This window comes from Elephantulus edwardii, unplaced genomic scaffold (assembly GCF_000299155.1).
Source record: "Elephantulus edwardii isolate Elephantulus edwardi_28Jun2011 unplaced genomic scaffold, EleEdw1.0 scaffold00007, whole genome shotgun sequence".
NCBI classification, from domain to species: Eukaryota; Metazoa; Chordata; class Mammalia; order Macroscelidea; family Macroscelididae; genus Elephantulus; species Elephantulus edwardii.
The window spans coordinates 32,892,529-32,913,071 of record NW_006399757.1 but is presented as its reverse complement, the minus strand read 5'-3'; the positions used below and the strand labels follow the sequence as shown (position 1 = coordinate 32,913,071).

Here is a 20,543-nt window from a genome sequence, read left to right as displayed (position 1 = left end):
TATATATAAAATACAAATATAAAACACACACACACACACACACTAACAAAAATAGTTGAAGGAGGAAGGAGTTTAGGAATTATTTGAAGCTTTGTTTTTAGAATAGAAAATATTAATGTGATGAGGCTCTATTTCCTTATAGTGTTCATTCAATTTCTTTTTTCAACTGAACAGAAATTTCAGATGAATAGGGTCTGTCTGTCTGGAACTGGAAATGGATTTCTACTAATTCATCTGGAAACCACCTGGCTAAAGCTGATCGCTTGTAAATTATAGACAGGTGTTGGATGTCCAATCTCTGTCCGTTGGAAGGCATTTCTCCCTCCTCCTGCTATAGACTATTGCTTCCATCTTTTTAACCAAATGCTTCATTCGAGTCCTCTTCACTTTTGACAAGCAAGGTAGTGTCATTTGCAAGACATAGGTTGTTCATGAATCTTCCTCCAATTCTGGTGCCATATTCTTCTTCATATAATCCAGCTTCTTGGAATATTTGCTCAGCATACAGATTTAACAAGCCTGGAAACTAACAACAAAGGTCTAATCCAACACCTCACTTTCTAGTTTTATTGTGTGAGGGGTTGATATAATTACACTTCTAAGTGGTTGATTGATTTTATAAAAAATAATGTACTATGGGTGTAGTAGCTTCTTTATATATGTACCACCTGTTATGACAAGTCTTTTATTTGTTGTCTTTTTTTTAGTTGTCTCTAATGACTAATAATTACCACATCTTTTAAAAGATGTCTAATTGTCCTCTCTGACAAGGTCTTAAATTATTTTACTAGCTTTGAGCATAGTCATTCTCTTACTTTTGCATAACATTGCCCATGTGGGCAAGTGTCTACTTGGGCTAATATTTTAAGACTTATGTAGTGAACTAGATTTTCACAATAGACTTCTCCTTGGTGCTTTTTATAAACCACAATCCTGTCTCTCTCAGCTTTTATCTTCTCCAAATAAAAAGTGTGCTTTATATTTTGTGTTGTTTGTATATTATCCTTATTTTTGTGGATTCTGAGCTTATTTCTTAATCTATAAAAAAAGAAATAAAATTAGTACCTATATGTTTATGGCAGTTGTTACTATAATTAGATTGTGTAAAGTGCTTATTATAGTTCCTGGCATTTGTTATTGTTGTTGTTGCTGCATATGGTTGAGTCGGAACTGACTCATAGCTGACCCTCCAGGGGGTTTTCAGAGACCGTAAGTCAATCGTACAGAAAGAGATTGCCCATTTTTCTCTAGCCTTGCAACTGGTGGATTTGAACCAATGTGCCTTTAAGTTGGCAGTGCAACTCCTTGCCAATAAGCCAGAGCCCCCTATCCTGACATGTTATTGTTGCTGGGTACCATCAAGTCAGAGCTGACCCATTGCTGATACCCCATCACGTTTTCAGAGGCAGTAAATTGCACGGGAGGCTGTTGGCTGTCATTCTCATGTGGGTTCAAATTGTGTGCTTCTGGGATTGCAGCACGACTTCTTGCCAGTTAGGCCACCGCAGATATATCATTGTTGTTATTGTTGTTAGGTGCTGTCGAGTCGGGTGTGACTCATGAACAACAGATCTAAACCCTGTCCTATCCTATGTCATCTTAAAATTTCTGACACAATAGAGCCCATTGCAGTAGTCACTGTGTCAGTCTACCTGGTTGAAGGTCTTCCTCTATTTCACCAACCCTCCACCCTTCCCAACATCATGTCCATCTCCAAGGAAAAGCACCTCCTAGCAACATGCCCAAAGTATGTGAGGCAAAGCCTCATCATTCTTACCTCCAAAGAATACTCTGGCTGCACCATCTCCAAGACATATCTGTATGTTCCTTTGGCAGTCTGTGGGATGTTCAGTGCTCTTCTCCAACACCACTGCTCAAAGACATCAATTCTTCTTTTGTCATCCTTATTCATTGTCCAGCTTTCAGATGCATAGCAAGTGATTGGAAAGACCATGGCCTGAATCAGGCACACCTTAGTCCTCAAACTGCCATCATTACTCCTCAATAATTTGGAGAGGTCCCTAACTGAAGATTTTCTTAGTATAATGCATCTTCTTATTTCCTGAATGCTGGTACCAAGGGTGTTAATTGTGGACCCAAGCAAGATGACATTGTTGACACTTTGAGTCTCTTCTCCACCTGTTGGTCCAGTGACAAGAATCATTGTTTCTTTGATATTGAAATGCAATCTATACTGAAGGCTGCATTCCTTGATCTTCTGTAATAAGTGCTTCAGTGAAGGAGGAAGTGGAAGCTGCGCTGAAGGCATTGGCAAAAAATAAGGCCCCAGGAATTGATGGTACACCAACTGACTTGTTTCCATTAATAGATGCAGCCTTGGATGCACTCACCAGTCTATGCCAGGAAATTTGGAGGACAGCTGTCTGACCAATGCATTAGAAGAGGTCCATATTTGTTCCCATTCCCAAGAAGGATGATTCATCTGAATGTGGAATCTATCACACAATATCATTAATATTACATGCAAGCAAAATATTGCTGAAGGTCATAAAAAAAAAGGCTAGAACAGTGTATAGATAGGGAACTGCCAGATATTCAAGCAGAATTTAGAAGAGGCTGTGGTACCAGGGATATCATTGCTGATGTCAGCTGGATCCTGGCTGAAAGTAAAGAATACCAGAAGAATGTCTGTTTGTTCTTTGTTGACTATGCAAAAGCATTTGGCTGTGTGGATCAAAACAAGTTGTGGATATGTAGTAGTTTTAAAAAACCCAAACTTACCTGCTTCTGAAGTGTTTTCTGTCTTACATAATCTTACAGGACACAGTAAATTACTCCACAGGTATTTTTAAAATGTTTTTTAAATTTAAGTTTATTATTAATTTCAGTAAAAATTTAGAGACTTTGGATTTCCATTAATTCATTGCTGCACTTTTCTTCCCTCTCAACCCTCCCCCCCTAGTACACTACCCTCTAGGAAAAGTGAAAGAAAAATTCTTTCATTCTTTTACAAACCCTCCCCCAGGTCCACTCCACCATGTAGCCTTTGCTCTAGACTCCTGTCATGACAAAAATACCCAATCGCATATCCCTTTTAAACAGTTTTCTCCCTCATCTGTTTCAGTGTACTATACATTATTGAACCCATCTTTCTCAGTCTCTCCCCAACCCCAAGGTCAGTCCTGTTTTACAACACTGGCACCATGCAGTATTTGTCCTTTTGTGACTGAGATACTTCACTCAGCATAATGTCCTCCAGAGTCACCCATTTTGAATAAAATTGCGTGAGCTCCTTGTTTTTCAATGCAGCATACTATTTCATTGCGTGAATATACCACAGCTTCTCTATTTATTCATTTGTTGATGGGCACTTAGGTTGTTTCCAACTCCTTGCTATTGTGAACAAAGCCACAATAAACATGGGTGTGCACATATCTGCTTGGATGTCAGTTATGGTCTCTTTGGGGTATATTCCCAGTAGTGGAATTGCTGGGTCAAATGGTATCTCTATGTGCAACTTTTTGAGAAAGAGCCATACTGCCTTCCACAGTGGTTGCACCATTTTACACTCCCACCAACAGTGAATCAGGCTTCCAGTTTCTCCACAATCTCACCAGCATTTGTTGTTTGCTGTTCTGTTAAATTTTGCTATCCTGTCTGGGGTGAGATGGTATCTCACAGTTGTTTACATTTGCATCTCTCTTAGAGCTAGGGATTTTGAACATTTCTTCATGTGCTTGTTAGCCATCTGAATGTCTTCTCTGGTGAAGTGTCTGTTCATATCCTGTGCCCATTTTTCCATTGGATTATTTACCTTCATCTTGTTGTGGTACTCAAGTATTTTATAAATTCTAGATATAAGTCCCTTATCTGATATGTCATTACCAAATACTTTTTCCCAGTTGGTGGCTTCCCTTTTTACCCTGTTGGAGAAGATTTTGGATGTGCATAGGGATTTGATTCTTAGAATATCTTATTCATCTACTTTATCTTCTCCTGGTTGTAGGTACCCCATAGGGTTTTAAAGGCTATAATATTTGTGGAAGCAGACTGACACATCTTTCTACTGCCTCGTAGCTCGTGAACTGGAACCGCTGTCTTTTCCATTAGTGTCTGAGTTCTTAGTCATCATACCACCAGAGGACTTTTGACATATTGTTTTAGGTTAGGGTCTCTCAAGTTGATTTCCAATCCTACTGATCCTATGTACAGCCGAACAAAACTCCACCAAATCCAGTACCATTCTTAGAATCTTTGCTTTGTTTAACTCTGTTATTGCAGTCACTATGTCATACCATCTCTTTGCAGGTCTTTCTTGCTTTCTCTGACCAACTACTTTTCCAAGCATGAAGTTCTTTTCCAGGGACTGGTTATATATCCAACGTGTGTGAGACAAAGTCATACTATCCTTGCTTGTAAGGAGTACTCCGACTACACTTCTTCCAAAATGAATTTGCCTATTCATGTGGTATAGCCATCACCACCTTTGACAAGCTTCAAATCTTTGTTATTCTTATCACTGTCCACCTTTCACATGCATCTGAAGCAACTGAAATACCATGGCATAGATCAGCATATTCTGGCCTTCAAATCTACACTTAAAAAACCCCACAACATCTGAGGGTGCAGAGGTTAGAGGGGGAAAATGTGCAATAATGAATAAATGAAAATCCAACTTTTCTGTAAACTTTCATTAAAATCACAATAAAAAAACTAATAAGGTATTGATCATATGTTATAATTAATTATATTTATAAATTTCAATTAATGTAAAAAATTGTAAGAACAAAACAAAAACTACACCTTTGCTCCTTAAAGTGGTCGTTGACAGGATATTTACTCAGTACAATATGTCATGTTGTTTCTTGACTACCACTTCCTTGATGATGACTGTGGACACACGTAAGACACTTGACAATTTCAGTCTTTTTTCCATCTATCATGATGTTGTTTCTTGGTTCAATTGTGAGTACTTTTTGTTGTCTTTTTCCTGAGCTGTAATCCATCCTGAAAGCTACAGCCTTTGTGTTACTTGCATGTCACAGGCTGATGATGAGTCTTCCTCTAATCCTGATGTCATATTCTTAGTCATGGAGTCCAGCTTCTCTGATCATTTGCTCAGTAAAAAGAGTGATGAGGACTGATGAAAGGACACAGCTCTAACGTACACCTTTCAAAACCTAATCGTGTCCCTTTGTTATGATTGAGGGACTGCTTCTTGGTTCATGTACAACAGGATTAACAAATGTTGTTGCTGTCAAGTCATAGACAACTCATAGTGAACCTATGAACGGAAGACCTAAATACTTGTGTAACTTCTATCTTTTCTCCAGGTTCATAGGGTTGCCAGAGGTAAGCCATTTTGGAAGTTGGAGCCACTCCTTCCAAGCTTGTTTTAATCGGGGAGCTCCACCAAGCACTGTCCACCATGGGTAACCATTATCACATCTGACATGTCAGTGTCACAGTGTTTAGCATCACAGCAACCACAAGTTTCCTCTGCACAGCAAATTGACATACCAGCCCAAGCATGCTAGCAACCATTAAATGTGTCATTTCTGAACAAGATAAACATTATTTCATGAAAAAGAATAAATTCATTTGTAACTTCTATTCATCTTAGAATGTATTTCAATAGCTCTAAGCTAAAATCTTTCCTTTCTTGCTATGCATTTATGGTCTTCCTGATCACTTGCTATGCATCTGAGAGCTCCACAGTGAATAACGATGGCAGAGGAAGAATTGATGCCTTTGAACTGTGGTGTTGGAGAACAGCATTGAACATCCCATGGACTGCTAAAAGAACAAACAAATAGGTCTTGTAGGAAGTACAGCCAGAGCACACTTTGGAGGCAAAGATGATGAGGCTTCACCTCACATACTTAAGGTATGTTGCTAGGAGATGCTCTTTCTTGGAGAAGGACATGATTCTTGAAAAAGTAGAATGTCAGTGAAGGAGAGGAAGACTCTCGACCAGATGGATAGACACAGTGACTGCCGTGATGATTTTTTGTTCATAGGGTCACTATGGGGTATACTCAAGTCAACAACACCTAACAACAACAAGCTATGATCAATAACTCACAGCTATCCTTAATATAGGTATACTATACAAAGGACTGTACTTAATATAGGTATACTACACAAAGGACTGAGCTGTGGTGCTAGAGAAGAATATTGAGGGTACCATGGACTGCTAGGGAAACAAACAGGTTCATCCTGGAGAGGGTTAAACTGGGCGGCTCCTTGGAGGCAAGGATTCTGAGGCTCCTTCTAACATATTTTGGACATTTTGTAAGGAGGGACCGGTCTTTGGAGAGGGACATCATATTTGGGAGGGTGGAGGGACAGCGCAGGCGGGGAAGGCCCTCTATGAGGTGGATTAATTCACTGATTGGGGTAATCGGTATGGGAGTGTCAGAGGCAGTGCGATTGGCACAGAACAGAGCAGAATTTAGGGCTGTTGTACATAGGGTCTCTATGAGTTGCAAGCGACTCAATGGCACATAACAACACCACCACAAAGGACTCATATCTGTAGGAGTTTTGTTTTTAAAACAGATACAACTTTACTTATGTGGTGGTTGTTCAGGATAAACATAGCAAAACATATACTGATTTAATCATTTCTATATGTACAATTTTGTTGTGGCAGCTTTTGGACGTGAAGGACTACTCTGCCTCCAGGAGCCAGGCAAGCCAGGCTTGGCCTAGGGTTTAAGGCCGCAGGGGGCTTCAAGCCCCAAAGGGGAAGAGGGGAGAGAAGCGATGTGTTAATGGTTGACTACCCAATGCGGACAGAGAGTGGGGTGGAGCTCCCCAATTAAAACAAGCTTGGAAGGAGGAGTGGCATCCACTTCCATAATAGCTTGCCTCCTGAAACCCTATGAACCTGGAGAGAGTATGAAAGACACACAAGCGTCGAGGACTCTCTTTCATGGGGTCACTATGAGTCGCCTGCAACTCAACGGCACTTAACAACAAACAACATATGTACAATTTAGTGTCATTGATTACAGACTTCAAGTTATGCAGTCATACTCCCTGCTTTCCTGACATGCTCTTGCCTCATTAACATAATTTTACTGTGCCCTAAGGTTTCTAGCTAACTTTTCAAGCTACTGTTCTGAGTTTGATTCCATATGATAGTTCTTAAAAAATATGTAATTCATGCTGAGTGAAATATCTCAGGCACAAAAGGACAAATACTCCATAATGGCACTGTTATAAAATAGGAGTGACATCAGAGTTGGGAGGGAACTAAGAAAGGAGGAATTAAATAACATACACAGAACTGAAACAAATGAGGCAAAGAACTGTTTAAAGGGAATATATAAGTAGGTATTATTTGCATGACAAGAGTCTAGAATAAGAGCTGTATAGTAAAGTGGACTTGAGGGGATTATTGTATAATAATGAAAGAATTTCTTTTTTCTTTACAAAGAGAAAAGTGAACTGGGGGAGGGGTGGGCAGGGAGAAAAATGCAACAATGAATAAATGGAAATAAAAGTTCTTTATAACCTTTCATTAAAATCTAAATTAAAAAACTTAAAAAAATACAAAAAAGCCATTACTGCAGGAACAGGTCCCGATACCTGAGCGCTCAAGATGTGTGACTTCACCGAGGACCAGACCACAGAATTTAAGGAGGCCTTCCAGCTGTTTGACCGAACAGGTGATGGAAAGATCCTGTACAGCCAGTGTGGAGATGTAATGAGGGCCCTGGGCCAGAACCCCACCAACGCCGAGGTGCTCAAGGTCCTGGGAAACCCCAAGAGTGATGAAATGAATGTGAAGGTCCTGGATTTTGAGCACTTCCTGCCCATGCTGCAGACAGTGGCCAAGAACAAGGACCAGGACACCTACGAGGACTATGTTGAAGGCCTTCCGGTGTTTGACAAGGAAGGGAACGGCACTGTCATGGGCACTGAAATCCGGCATGTCCTTGTCACACTGGGTGAGAAGATGACAGAGGAAGAAGTAGAGATGCTGGTGGCAGGACATGAGGACAGCAATGGTTGTATCAACTATGAAGAGCTCGTCCGAATGGTGCTGAATGGCTGAGGGCTGCCCTTCCTGTGTCCCCAGAGCCCCGTGCCTTCTCCTGTGTGAGACTGTATGTAGCCCTGAGAGCCGCCTAGGCTGTCACAGCTCCTTTCCCATCTTGTAGCTCTCGGATAATACTTGCCAGCAGCATTCACCAAATAAACTTGCTGTCTATGTCCAGAAAAAAAAATACAAAAAAGCATAATTCTCATGAAGAATAAAGTTAGACTATTGCTTAGTTTTAAGAAGACTTGAGGGAATATATTTTAATATAAAATTTGAAGATTATCTTAGAGCAATAGTTTCAGGGTTCATTCAACCTTTAAAGCTCCAGAAAACCTAGAATTCATGGATGTTTGAAACTCTGTCCTATATTTCTCCCTATTCAATCAAGAATCTCTAATGGAATCTTTGATCAAAATTATCATTAATAATAGTTGCAATAATAATAAGCATAATTCAGTTCTGGTTTCATGGCAAAGGAGGCTCATAGAGGCAAACATATATATGTATTTCATGGAGATACATATATTTATATCTATCTCTTTCTCTCTTTATATATATGTGTATGTTTATATGTATATGTAAGTATATATATGTGGAATATATATACATATATGTGAGTTCATATGTATATATAAATATCTATTTTTATATATATGCATGTATAAATATGTTCATATAAATATTTTACTATATTTCCATATATATGTATATACAAGTATTTTATATCGTTCATAGGGTCTCTATGAGTCACCTGCAGCTTGACGGCACTTAACAACAACAACAACAACATATATAAAATTAGAGGATCCATGAACGAGAGGAAGACCTTCAACCAGATGGTTTGACACAGTGACTGCCGACAATGGGCTCTAGTGTGTCAGAGATAGTGAAATGGCATAGTATAGGACATGATCAGATCTATTGTTCATAGGGTTACTGTGAGTCACACTAGACTTGGTGCCACCTAACAACAACACCACCACACACACACACACAAACACACACACATACACACATATACATGTAGACTCAGCTAAACTTACTGTCCTTGAGTTGAAACTGACTCATGGCCGACTCTCCAGTGGGTTTAAAAAATGTAAATGATATATATATCTGATATATTATGCTGTTGTTGTTATTGTGTACTGTTGCATCTGACTTATAGCAGACCCTCCAATGGGTTTTCTGAGGCAGTTAATTGCACAGGAGATTGTCCATTTTTCTACTGCAGAACAATTGGTGGATTTGAACTGTGTGCCTCTGAGATTGAAGTGCAATTTCTTACCATCAGAACTCCCTATCACACACACACATTTGATCCAAACATTCAATTTCTGTTGTTTGTTGCTTTGTGCCATCAAGTCGACTCCGATTCAAAGCAACCCTGTGTACAACAGCTCAGAAAACCTGAGCCAATTTCATCACTTCTGACACACCTACCCCCCACCCCCACCCCAGTCACTGAGTCAGTCCCTCTCATCCAGGGTCTTCCTCTCTTTTGCCGTCCCTCCACCCTTCCTAGGTATATAATCAAAATGTATCCCCCTCTCTGTCTTCTCTGCACTAGAAGCAGCTTTCCTGCCACAGCGCCTCATCCCTTGAAAATGTGTACCTGCACCTAGTTTGTCTCCACCCCTTCCCTGGTCAGGAGCGCCCCTCAGCTGCTGAGCCGTCCACTGTCTGCAGTGGTCCTGAAACAACCAGAGACGCTGAAAGATGATAATTTCAGCTGCTTGACAGCCCCACGTTCCTTGATTTCATTTGTCCCTAGTCACAACTTCCAAACCAGCACAATCTAAAGGGATATTGACACAGCAGCCAAGTTCACTGGGGCTGGGGCTGCCACAGTATGAGTGGCTGGCTCTGGAGCTGGGGTGGGGACTGGGTTTGGGAGCCTCATCATTGGTTATACCAGGAATCCTTCTCTGAAGCAGCAGCTTTTCTCCAACGCCATTCTGGGCTTTGCCCTCTCAGAGGCCATGGGGCTCTTTTGCCTGAGGGTGGCCTTTCTGATCCTCTTTGCCATGTGAAGGAGCGATCTCCACTTCCCATAGCTTGTTGGTTTTCTCTCTCTATGTCTCATCTATCCTATGTGTTCCTTTCCCTGTATCAGGGTTTAACTGAGGAAAGATAAATACTGTTAATAAAAAAAAAAATCTATGTTGACCAAAAGGTGCACCAGTATGATGATTGTAACACTATGTCTAGCTGTGCTTCATTGATTATGCAAAGGTGTTTGTCTGTGTGGACCATAACAAACTGTGACTGACTCTGAAAAGAATGGGAATCCCAGAACACTTGATCGTGCTAATGCGAAACCTATACTTGAACCAAGAGGCAGTCATCAGAACAGAGCAAGGAAACACTGCATGGTTCAAAGTTGGGAAGGGTGTATGCCAGGGATGCATCCTGTCTCCATACCTTTTCAACTTGTATGCAGAACAGATCATCCAGGAAGCTGGGCTCTATGAGGAGAAATGCGGCATCAAGATTTGTGGAAGATCTATCATATAGTATATTCTACACAGTCACAGTCTCTAAAGTATGCCAATTAATAAGCCAAAAAGGTGATCTGAGGAGAACAATTGAACATAATCTTTCAGCATAGGCATTCATAGCTCGGTGTTATTTAAAAGTGGATCAATTTCATGTTAAGTAGTTTGGAAAATGGAATTAAGTAGAACCCAGTTTGCACGTTGAAGATGAGAAAGACTGTACGAGGTCCAGTGGGGAAGATCACTTACTCACTCACTCATTGTCGTGACTCAAATGCCAACAGAACTCCTTTAAACAAAAGAAGCAGATTCCAAAGAATACATATTGTGTGAATCATTTTACATAGCATGTGAACACTAGATGAACTCCACTAGTTGCCAAAAGTCAGAATTACCCTCGATAGTAGTGCTGGAGCAGAGCACAGGGGCCTCTGAGATGCTGAGTTAAACTGTCTGTTAATATAGATGCTGGCTATACAGGTGTCGAGTTTGTAACAATGTACATTTATGACATACATCCCCTTTGCATTAAGTATGTCATAATATTGTAGAAAGTTTTTGGAAAAGATAGAGAGGTATAGGCATGGTTTTGCTTAAATAGTTTTCATGAGTGGTACAAACTTTTAGTCTTTCAAAAGAGTGATTTGGTTTGATCTTCCTCAGCAAAGGAATCACCCTTGATTTCGGGAACAGGGGGAGCCTGGCTAGTTTCCATAAAACTTTAAATGTGGAACATCCAAATAGATTAAAGTGCATATTTACAACACAAGATTTCAAAAATGTTTGGATTTTAAAAACCAACAACAAAAAAGAAAATTTATCCTGGTTTGACCTACCATATTAATTGGTATTTTTTTGATTGAGTTTGAACATTTAAAACCTTTTATGGGCTACTTTGAGGAGGGAAATTGTAGAGCTATTCTGTCAAAATGACATGTGCTTAGATTATTAAAATTCTAGAATCTTCAGTCCTTTTCAAAGCAAGAAAAAGGGCACATGACTACTAGTTTTCTTGAAAGTTTGCTTATGAACTACTACATTGTGACCAATGTTTAAGAGGCCAACTTTAATTTTTTTTTATAAGGGGGCAAGTGTCAAAATTTATTGGGAATTCAAGTTCAACCAGCATCTATTGGGAATTTGCTTTGCACAAGGCACCAGTCTAAATAGTTTATATTTCTTTTTTTAAATAAAATTTTTTTTAATTATTATTTGCATGTGTGTGTGTGTGTGTGTGCGCGTGCGCGCGCACGCTCCCTCAAATCAGCTTTGACTGGTACAGGAGGAGATTGTTCCTCCTTCTCCAGCAAAGCATCTTGAGGATTTGAACCACTCACCTCTGGGATTGCAGTGCACCTTCTTGCTACTAGGCCACCAGAGCTCACTTCGTTTATATTTCTGATTCACTTTCAATTATATTGCAACAATATGATCATTGCCATTTACCTTTGGTGCTTAAATAGGAAATGGAAACTAGGACGACTCACTTGTCCTACTAGAATTTTTACCCCAACTCTAGGAACCTTCTGGCTGCAGTGCAAGCTCAGAGACTGTTACATTGTTGAGAACGTCACCAGAGGAATGAAGTGTTGTGCTCTGCTCATCAATGCATGATCCGTTGTTGTTGTTAGGTGTTGTTGAGTCAAGTAAGACCTATAGCAACCCTATGAACAGCAGATCTGAACCCTGTTCTGTCCTGTGCAGTCCTCATACTTCCTGACATTCAAGAGCCCAGTGCTTCAGTTATTGTGTCAGTGCATCTGGTTGAAGGTATTTCTCTCCTTTGCCAATGCTCCACCCTGTCCAGCATCATGTCCCTCTCCAAGGAGGCCCCTAAGTTCATAGATGTGAGGCCAGAACACACAGATAATATAGTAAAGAATCTGGATCTCTGGGATGTTTAAGGGCCATTTGTCATGCATTTCCATTCCTTTTTATTGGATATACTGATATTCGTAGAGATTGAGAATGATAAACATTATCAATGGCTAACTGAAGACTGGAGATTTGGGTCTACTTAAGAGGCATCGTGGACAAAGTACCTATAGAAAATGTCTGTTTTAAAAAAACAAAAAACTACAAAAAAAAAAACACAAACAAACACCCCAGAGATATTAAAAACCTTTTAGAGCAGAGTTCTCTGAAACCCATGAGGTTACAATGATGGAGTTGGCTGAATGGCTCTTGAACAAGGAGAATCCAGTCCAAGTTTCTTCCTGAATCAGAAACAATTTTCTTTCCTTTTTTTTTTTTAAAGAGAAGATTTAATAATCCCTTTTCATCTGTATGTTGATAAGAAGGAGCAAACCACAGGGCCCTTTTGTCTCATGATCTTGACCTTGGGAATGACTAAAGAATGTCTTCATTTTTCTTCCTCATAAAAGAGTTTGTTAACAGGAACTAAAAAGAGAAGGAATTAAATTTTATAAACAACATTCAGAAAGACGCATTTTGGTTCCAGGAAAGGATTCACTTTGGCTCTGGACTCAGTAAGAGTTGAATTGGCAGCTTCAGTGTCTTCTCTGGGAAGCCCCTGAGTAGTGTGGAGAACGGGTGTTGCATAAAATGGCAATTAGTGTTTGACTTTTCTGATTAATATTGTGAGAGGCATACATATTTATTAAAGACTGATTTGAACATTTAAGGAAAAATTAGACCCGTGAAAGATTAGCAATTTAAAAAAAGAGAGAGAGTAGCATACTCAATTATTCTTTTATAAGGGGAAGGAGCCAAACATTGTGGTAACTAACATTGTATTCTTTGTGCTAGTTCCTTGAAAAGGGAAATAAATTGGGAAGTGGAGTAACAGAGTTACTTACGCATGTACAAAATTTTCCTGTTAGGTCTCCTAGGAACCTTAGCCTTATTTACTATTTTGTTTGCTAATACAATTTTGTTTGGGATGAAAATTCTTCTAAGCAGTGCATCACTGGTCTGTCAATGTGCTGTTCTGAGGTAACTTGGGATTGCTATGATACTGAACACTGTGACACTGATGTGTCAAATGCCATAATGGTTACCCATGGTGGACAGTGTTTGGTGGATCTCCTGTTTGGAAGCAGGAGTGAACAAGAAAAATGACAATAGTTCTAGAACAGAGTTCAGGTCTTTTGTTCATAGTGTTGCTATGAGTCATGTTTGACTTGACAGCTGTTAACAATAACAACAACAACAATTATTTGGACTAATTTATTAACTGCAGTTGTCTTGAAAGCCTTGATCTGATTATTTTCTATCTCTCCATTTTGAATTTGAATGGAGCAATGACAGGACTTTTGTTTGAAATATCAGATCCCAGAGGAACTTAATTTCCTTCTAGATTCCACACTTAACAACAGAGTTAACTACTATCAAAACTGATGCAAGAATGTCCTCCCAGACAGGTATCTTGGGTTCTGAATCTCAAGTCAGGATCTGTTGTTTGCATCAAAGTTTCTTGATTTGTAGACTTGCTTGTACTTGATAATGCTAGTTTGGAAGTAATTTTAGAAATCTATTTGAAACAAATGAACCACTTAATATTTATTGAGTGAGTGAGTTAATGAATACATTCACTACCTGAGCTTTATTCTCTCTCTGAGAAAATAGTTGGCATTGACTCTTCCTTGATTGGTCCAAATTATGGATCATCCCCTAAAATAGTTATCAACTTGGATAGATTATGATTTTCAGTAGTATATAAATATCTTTCATTTTGTGGTCTAATGTAGTTCCCCTATGTGTTGTAAATCCTAAACTGATTCTATTGAGGCAGGACTAGAAGTAGTTGTCTGTTAATGAGCCAGGATATAGTCTGCAGGATTAGATTTTATCTTAGTCGTGCCTTCAAGGTATAAAAGAAGTTAAACAAGCCAGCAAAGATCAGCAAAACTTACTATCAACAAGAAAGGAGAAGGGTGAGCAGTGAAGATGTTTGGACAGTGGTTCTTGCAAGAAGAACCTCATCTACCTAGAGTAAGATTGATGCCAAGTTACAATGAAGAACACTCAGAGACAAAAGCTAAATGAAATAAGGATATTTTTCTAGAAGAGACTAGTTTTCTTGGAGAAGAAAACCTTACTCTAGAGCTGGTACCCTGACTTCAGACTTCTAACATTTTAAACTGTGAGAGAAAAATTTTCTATTTGTTAGAGCCATCCTTCTGTAGTTTTTTATGTTATAGTCATCCTGGATAACTAAGACAGTCCATTGCTTGTCTACAGCACCAGGATCTCTGGTTATTTTCATCATTCGTTATTATTATGGAATTCTTGTAATGGAGGAATCTTACAGTGTGGTTAGTTTTTAGGAAAAAGGATAAATTAATAATACAGTAGTGAAACCACCAACTGAAACCGACCTGGGGGTTCACATGTGTTCTAGAGTGGGACCTGTGCAGATTAAAAGGGGGAGAAGGGCAGGGGCACGAGAGAGGAGGCCAGACAAAGTTCTCTGATCAAGCCTCAAGTTTATTCAATAATTCCACAGATATTTATAGGGAAACTACAGAAGCCCAGCACCAAAATATCAGTTTATGGCAGGTAGGAGGGGCACGCCCAGAGGCAGTGAATCACACTGATCTAGGTAAGCAGTTTCCCAGGGGGGGCGGGACTGCCTTATGCTGAGCTTGGCCTCTCCGTGTCTGCAGTGGGGATGTGAAATGAAGTCCACGGGCAAAATAGTGTTGATCGTGCCAGAGCCAGGAGAGCTCAGGATGGCGTCCTACACAGCAGCAAGCATATTTTGCTTGACTTGCACAGTCTTTCAAAACATAGTAATGAAAATCTACGAGTCAGAACATGGTTTAACCCAAAACCCCAGGTGTCTTCTTGCAATGGGTCTTCATTTCTTAATAAACTATCACAAAGCTGGAACTGAACAGCATATCTCTATAGATAAGTTTGACCTCCAGACTTTGTTTTAGGCTGCACGCCTCTTCTCAGTTGTCTCCCTGACACCTAATGTTGTTTTTAGGTGCCTTTGAGTTGAGTACAACTCATAGTATAGTGTTTTTATGAACAACAGATCTGAGAGCTGTCCATCCACATCATCCCTGACGCATTTGAGTCTATTGCCACAGTCACTGTTATGAGTCCATCTCATTGAGGCTCTTTCTCTCCTTCACTCACTTTCCACCTTTCCAACCGTGATGTCCATCTCCAAAGAATGGCCTCTCCTATCAACATGTCTAAAATATGTGAGATGGAGTTTCATCATCCTTGCCTCTAATGAGCACTCTAATTGCACTTTCTCCAAAATTTATCTGTGGATATTTAGTAAGTACTCTTTTCCCAACACCGCAACTCAAAATTATCCGTTTTTCTACTGTCATTCTTATTTGTCAGCTGTGAGATGCATGGCAGGTGAATGGAAAGTCCATTGTGATTGAGCACATCTTAAATTGACATCATTGCTCTTCAAGATTTTGCCAAGGTCACAGAGAGCAGACTTTCTCAAAACTATACATCTTCTGATTACTTGACTGCTGGTACCAAAGGTGTTTATTGTGAATCCAAGTAAAATTGAAATTGTTGACAACTTAAATCTCATCCTCATCTGTCATGATGGTGCCTGTTGGCCCAGTGGTGAGGATTTTTGTTTAGATCCCAGAGGAGGAGCCAGCACTCAGATCCTCATCCCAATGTGTCTCCTCAGGCAGGGCCAGCAAGAGCTATCCTGCGCCATGGTATTTGTATACATGATTGTTCCTGTGGTTTGCTGTTAGAGGTATAACACTTATATTTCAGTTCACTGAATAGAGGGAGTGATTTATGTGTTGTTACTTATTTCATAGATTGGGTGCATATAAGCTTGTTTGCTTAGCAGTTTCTCTTAATTAGCACAAAATTTGTCTGTTGGTTTGCTGTACTAGGGTAATTATGGGTTACTGTGCTGATGTTTTGGTTTTTGCTTTTGTTTATTTGAAAATTTTAATCTCATAATTGAAATATTTTATATTGTGAAATATCAATAACTTACAAAATGAAGTAGCGAAACAAGTATCTATGGGTTCAGTACATGTTTCCAATTAGTATATCAATATCATGTACATTCCATGAATTTTACCAATCTCATTTCTTTTTTTAATTAATTTTAATGAACATTTACAGAGATTTTGGATTTTCATTCATTCATTGTTGCACTTTTTTCTCTGCCATGCTAATACTTTGTATGCCAGAAGGGTCTTCAGTAATAGACAAGTTTCATCAGAGTGCCTAGATTAAGACAGACTAGGAAGCAAGAGATCCAACCATTTCTGAAATTAACAGGCCTTCAAAAGCCTTATGAAACGTAATTATTGTTAAGTACTGTTGTGTTGGAACTGACCCTCTGGCAGGTTTTCAGGGACCGTAAATAACACAGGTGGAAACTTCCCATCTTTCTGTCATCACGCAGCTGGTGGCTTGAAGCATGTGCCTTTTCATTGGAAGTGAAGCTCCTTACCAACATGCCGTAAGAGCTGTTACTAATGATTTGTGCTTGCACTGTTAGTTATGGTAAATGTATTTCTTGATACAGTATCCTTCTTAAAAAAATAAAATCCCTCATTGTGTCAAGATGGAGGTACCTCAGAGCTGACTTGCTAATGGGTTTTCAGAAACTGTGAAACTCAAGGGAAGAGATTGCCTGTCCTCCTGTGAAGCTGCTGGTGGATTTGAACCAGCCACCTTTAGGCGCTGTGTCACTCTGATCAGAGCTAACTACTGCATCCTTAGATTGGCTATTTCTAAAAAAAAAAAAAAAGAAAAAGAGTGTATGTTTTTCTTTTAATAAAACACATTTTAAAAATTTTTATTATTTTGATAAAATAACCCAATGATTTGCATTTCAGTTTATAACTCTACCTTACTATCTTTTCCTTCCATGGAGAAATTGTTGCTGTTGTTTGTTTCCAATACTTTCATGAAAATCAGAATGGACAGAGAAATGTTTTGATTCTAATCACTCTTATTTTTCTCTGTAGGCACTAATTACCTAAGTGAATATGTCATCAAATTATGGTTACGTGATCAAAGACTGATCACGTAGGGGAAACTATCATAGACATTCACTCAAAGAGATGAAGCCAAAGCTCTATGTAGACAGCAAGCCAGTCCTTGGGGTGGGGCCCCAAAGCCACACACTTGGGGCTCAGCCAAGCTGGTTTCAGACAGGAAGCCAAGGACTGGAATCACCAACAGGAGAGGCCAAGTGAAGAACTTACTGGAAAAGCCAAGGCAGAGGTCAGGAAATTTGAATAGGAAAACATGTTTGGAACCCATGTCTTGCCTAAACCATAAGATGTCAATGTATTAGAGTTTGAGGTCAAGTTGATTTTCTTGGCAGCTAGGTTTACCTTCTGTTTATAAATCATATTGTAACTTTCTTTTTCACAAGGTAACATAATATAAACAAACAAATGGGTTTTAAACAACTTTCCTGAAGTTATGCATTACATTAATATGTAACACTTGTAGAAGTCATCTTAGTGTATATTTACAATAAATATAATCGTGTAATCAGCCCAGAAATCAAGAAATAAAATAAGAGCAGCACTTACATGCCCCTTCTTGGTCATTACACTTCTAAGAGTAATTGTTGTTGTTATGTGCCGTCGAGTTGCTTGCGACTCATGGCAATCCTATGTACAACAGCTTTAAACCCTCCTCTATCTCCTGCAAACCTTATTGTCTCTGACACACCCCATTACCCCAGTGCCTGAATCAGTCCCTCTCATGGAGGTCTTCCTCTCCTGCGCTGTCCCTCCTCCCACCCAAGCATGATGTCCCTCTCTAAGGACTGATCCTTGCAACATATCCGAAGTATGCCAGAAAAACTTGGCCAAGTAGTAAGAAGCCTCACTGCAAAAGGCAAACAGATCAAATCCACCAGCTACTCCACAGGGGAGCAGCGGCTGGATTTGAACTCCCTGCTTTAAAATGATTACTACTTTATGTGGATGTTGTTGTTAGTTGCCATCAAGTCAAGTATGACTCCTAGCAACCTATGAAAAACAGCTATGAATCCCATTATATCCTGTGCCATCCTCACTGTCTCTGATATACTTGAGCCTATTGCTGTAGTCATGGTGTCAATTTTACCTTGATGGGGGTCTTCCTCTCTTTCACTGATCCCCGACCCTTCCAAGCGTGATATCCTTTTCCGAGGAATAACCTCTCCTAGCAAGCTGTCCAAAGTAAGAGACAAAGTTTTGTCATCCTTGCCTCCAAGAAGCACTCAAGCTGTGCCTTTTCCAAGACATATCTCTTTGTTCTTTTGGCAGTCCATGCGTTATTCAGTTCTCTCCTCCAGTGCCACAACTCAAAGGCATCAAGTCTTCCTCAAGTCATCTTTATTCATCATCCAGCTCTCAGATGCATAGCAAGTCATTGAAAAATGCCATGGTCTGAATTAAGCATACCTTAGTCTTCAGACTGACATCATTGCTCTTCAGCAGTTTGGAACCATCTCTGACTGTGGACTTGCCCAAAGCAATAAGTTACCTTATCTCCTTGGCCGATGGTACCACGGGTTTTGATTGTAGATTGAAACAAGACAAAATCATTAACAGTTTCAATCCTTTCTCCATCTATCATGATGTTGTCCACTGTCCCAGTGGTAAGGACAATTGTTCTTGATGTTAAGATGCAATCCATATTAAAGGCTGCAGTCTTTCTGAGCTTCTGCAACAAATGCTTCTGGATCCTTTCACTTTCAACAAGCAAAGTTGTGTCATCTTTGTACTCATTCTATTCGTAGTGGGCATTTGAGTTGCTTGTTGTTCTCTTACAAATAGGAGTTCTGGCAGCCTAGGGGTAAGCAGTTGCATTGCCAACCCAAAGGAAAGTTATTTGAATCCACCAGCTGCTCCAAAGGAGAAAGATGAGCAGTCTTCTAAATGGCAGTCATTTGCAGTATGATTTTCAGTCTCCTTTAAGAGCAGTGGTGTCTCTCTGGAGACTAAGGTGCATTTGATACAGGCCATGGTCTTTGCTATCACTTATTATGCATCAGAAAGTTGGACAATGACTAAGGAGGATAGAACGAAAATTGATGCCTTTGAGCTGTGGTGCTGGAGAAGAGTATTGAGGGTACCATGGACTGCTAGGAAAACAAATAGATTCAGCCTGGAGAGGGTTAAACCAGGCTGCTCCTTAGAGGCAAGGATTCTAAGGCTCCATCTAACATACTTCGGACATGTTGTGAGGAGAGACGGGTCCTTGGAGAGGGACATCATGCTTGGGAGGGTGGAGGGACGGCGCGGGAGGGGAAGGCCCTCTATGAGGTGGATTGATTCAGTGACTGGGGTAATCAGTATGAGAGCGTCAGAGACAGTGCAATTGGCACAGGACAAGCAGAGTTTAGGGCTGTTGTATATGGGCTCGTTATGAGTCTCAAGCGACTTGACAGCACATGAAAACAACAATATGGCAATCAGAGTCAAGAAAAAAATTCTGATATCAGCCTTTGTGTACAGTGAGAAATAGGAGTAATAGAAAGAAATGGAGGGGGTTTAGGGGATATCCCCTTACCCAGCATCTGCACTGCAATAATAAAGTGACTGTGTGTAAGGGCGATCAGGTGGCCTAGTCTGTACGATGTTGTGTGGCTAACCTGAACAACCACACCTCTCAGGCAATTTGAAACCACCTGTGTCTCCTTGGAGACAGACCTTTTCCTTTCTACGATTAACAGCCTCAGAAAGCAAAGAAAGATCAGCAAGGAGTCAGCTCTGACTGGATGCAAAGATATTTTTGTTATTGTTGTTTGTGTTCTTTTTTTAAAGAAAATAAATAGGGACTTTTTTATCTATTTCTGGACTATTATGCTCCATTGGTCTGTTTATTTCTTTTTTTTAAGCTAAAGGTGTTTTATTAAGGGGTCGCCCGGGCAAGATTCCTTGGTCTGGAGAGAGAAAAACAGGCAGAGGGACAGACCATGGAAATACCGCACCCTAAAGTGGATTTTTATACATAGGGTTTACAGAGGCCTGCCATTTCAGAAGTGGATGGCCAATCCTTCTTCCTAGTCTGTCTTAATCTGAATGTTTAGATTTAGAGGAGTATCTGACAGA

At 39.9% G+C, this 20,543-nt stretch overlaps 1 protein-coding gene across 1 annotated transcript; it reads left to right on the top strand.

Annotated features, from left to right (window-relative positions):
• The first annotated feature begins 7,540 nt into the window (after positions 1-7,540).
• Positions 7,541-8,181, top strand: LOC102846699 (myosin light polypeptide 6-like). The gene has a single exon (XM_006880324.1). It carries the CDS (start codon positions 7,571-7,573, stop codon positions 8,024-8,026), a length of 456 nt encoding a protein of 151 aa, XP_006880386.1. The 5' UTR covers positions 7,541-7,570; the 3' UTR covers positions 8,027-8,181.
• The last annotated feature ends 12,362 nt before the right edge of the window (positions 8,182-20,543 follow it).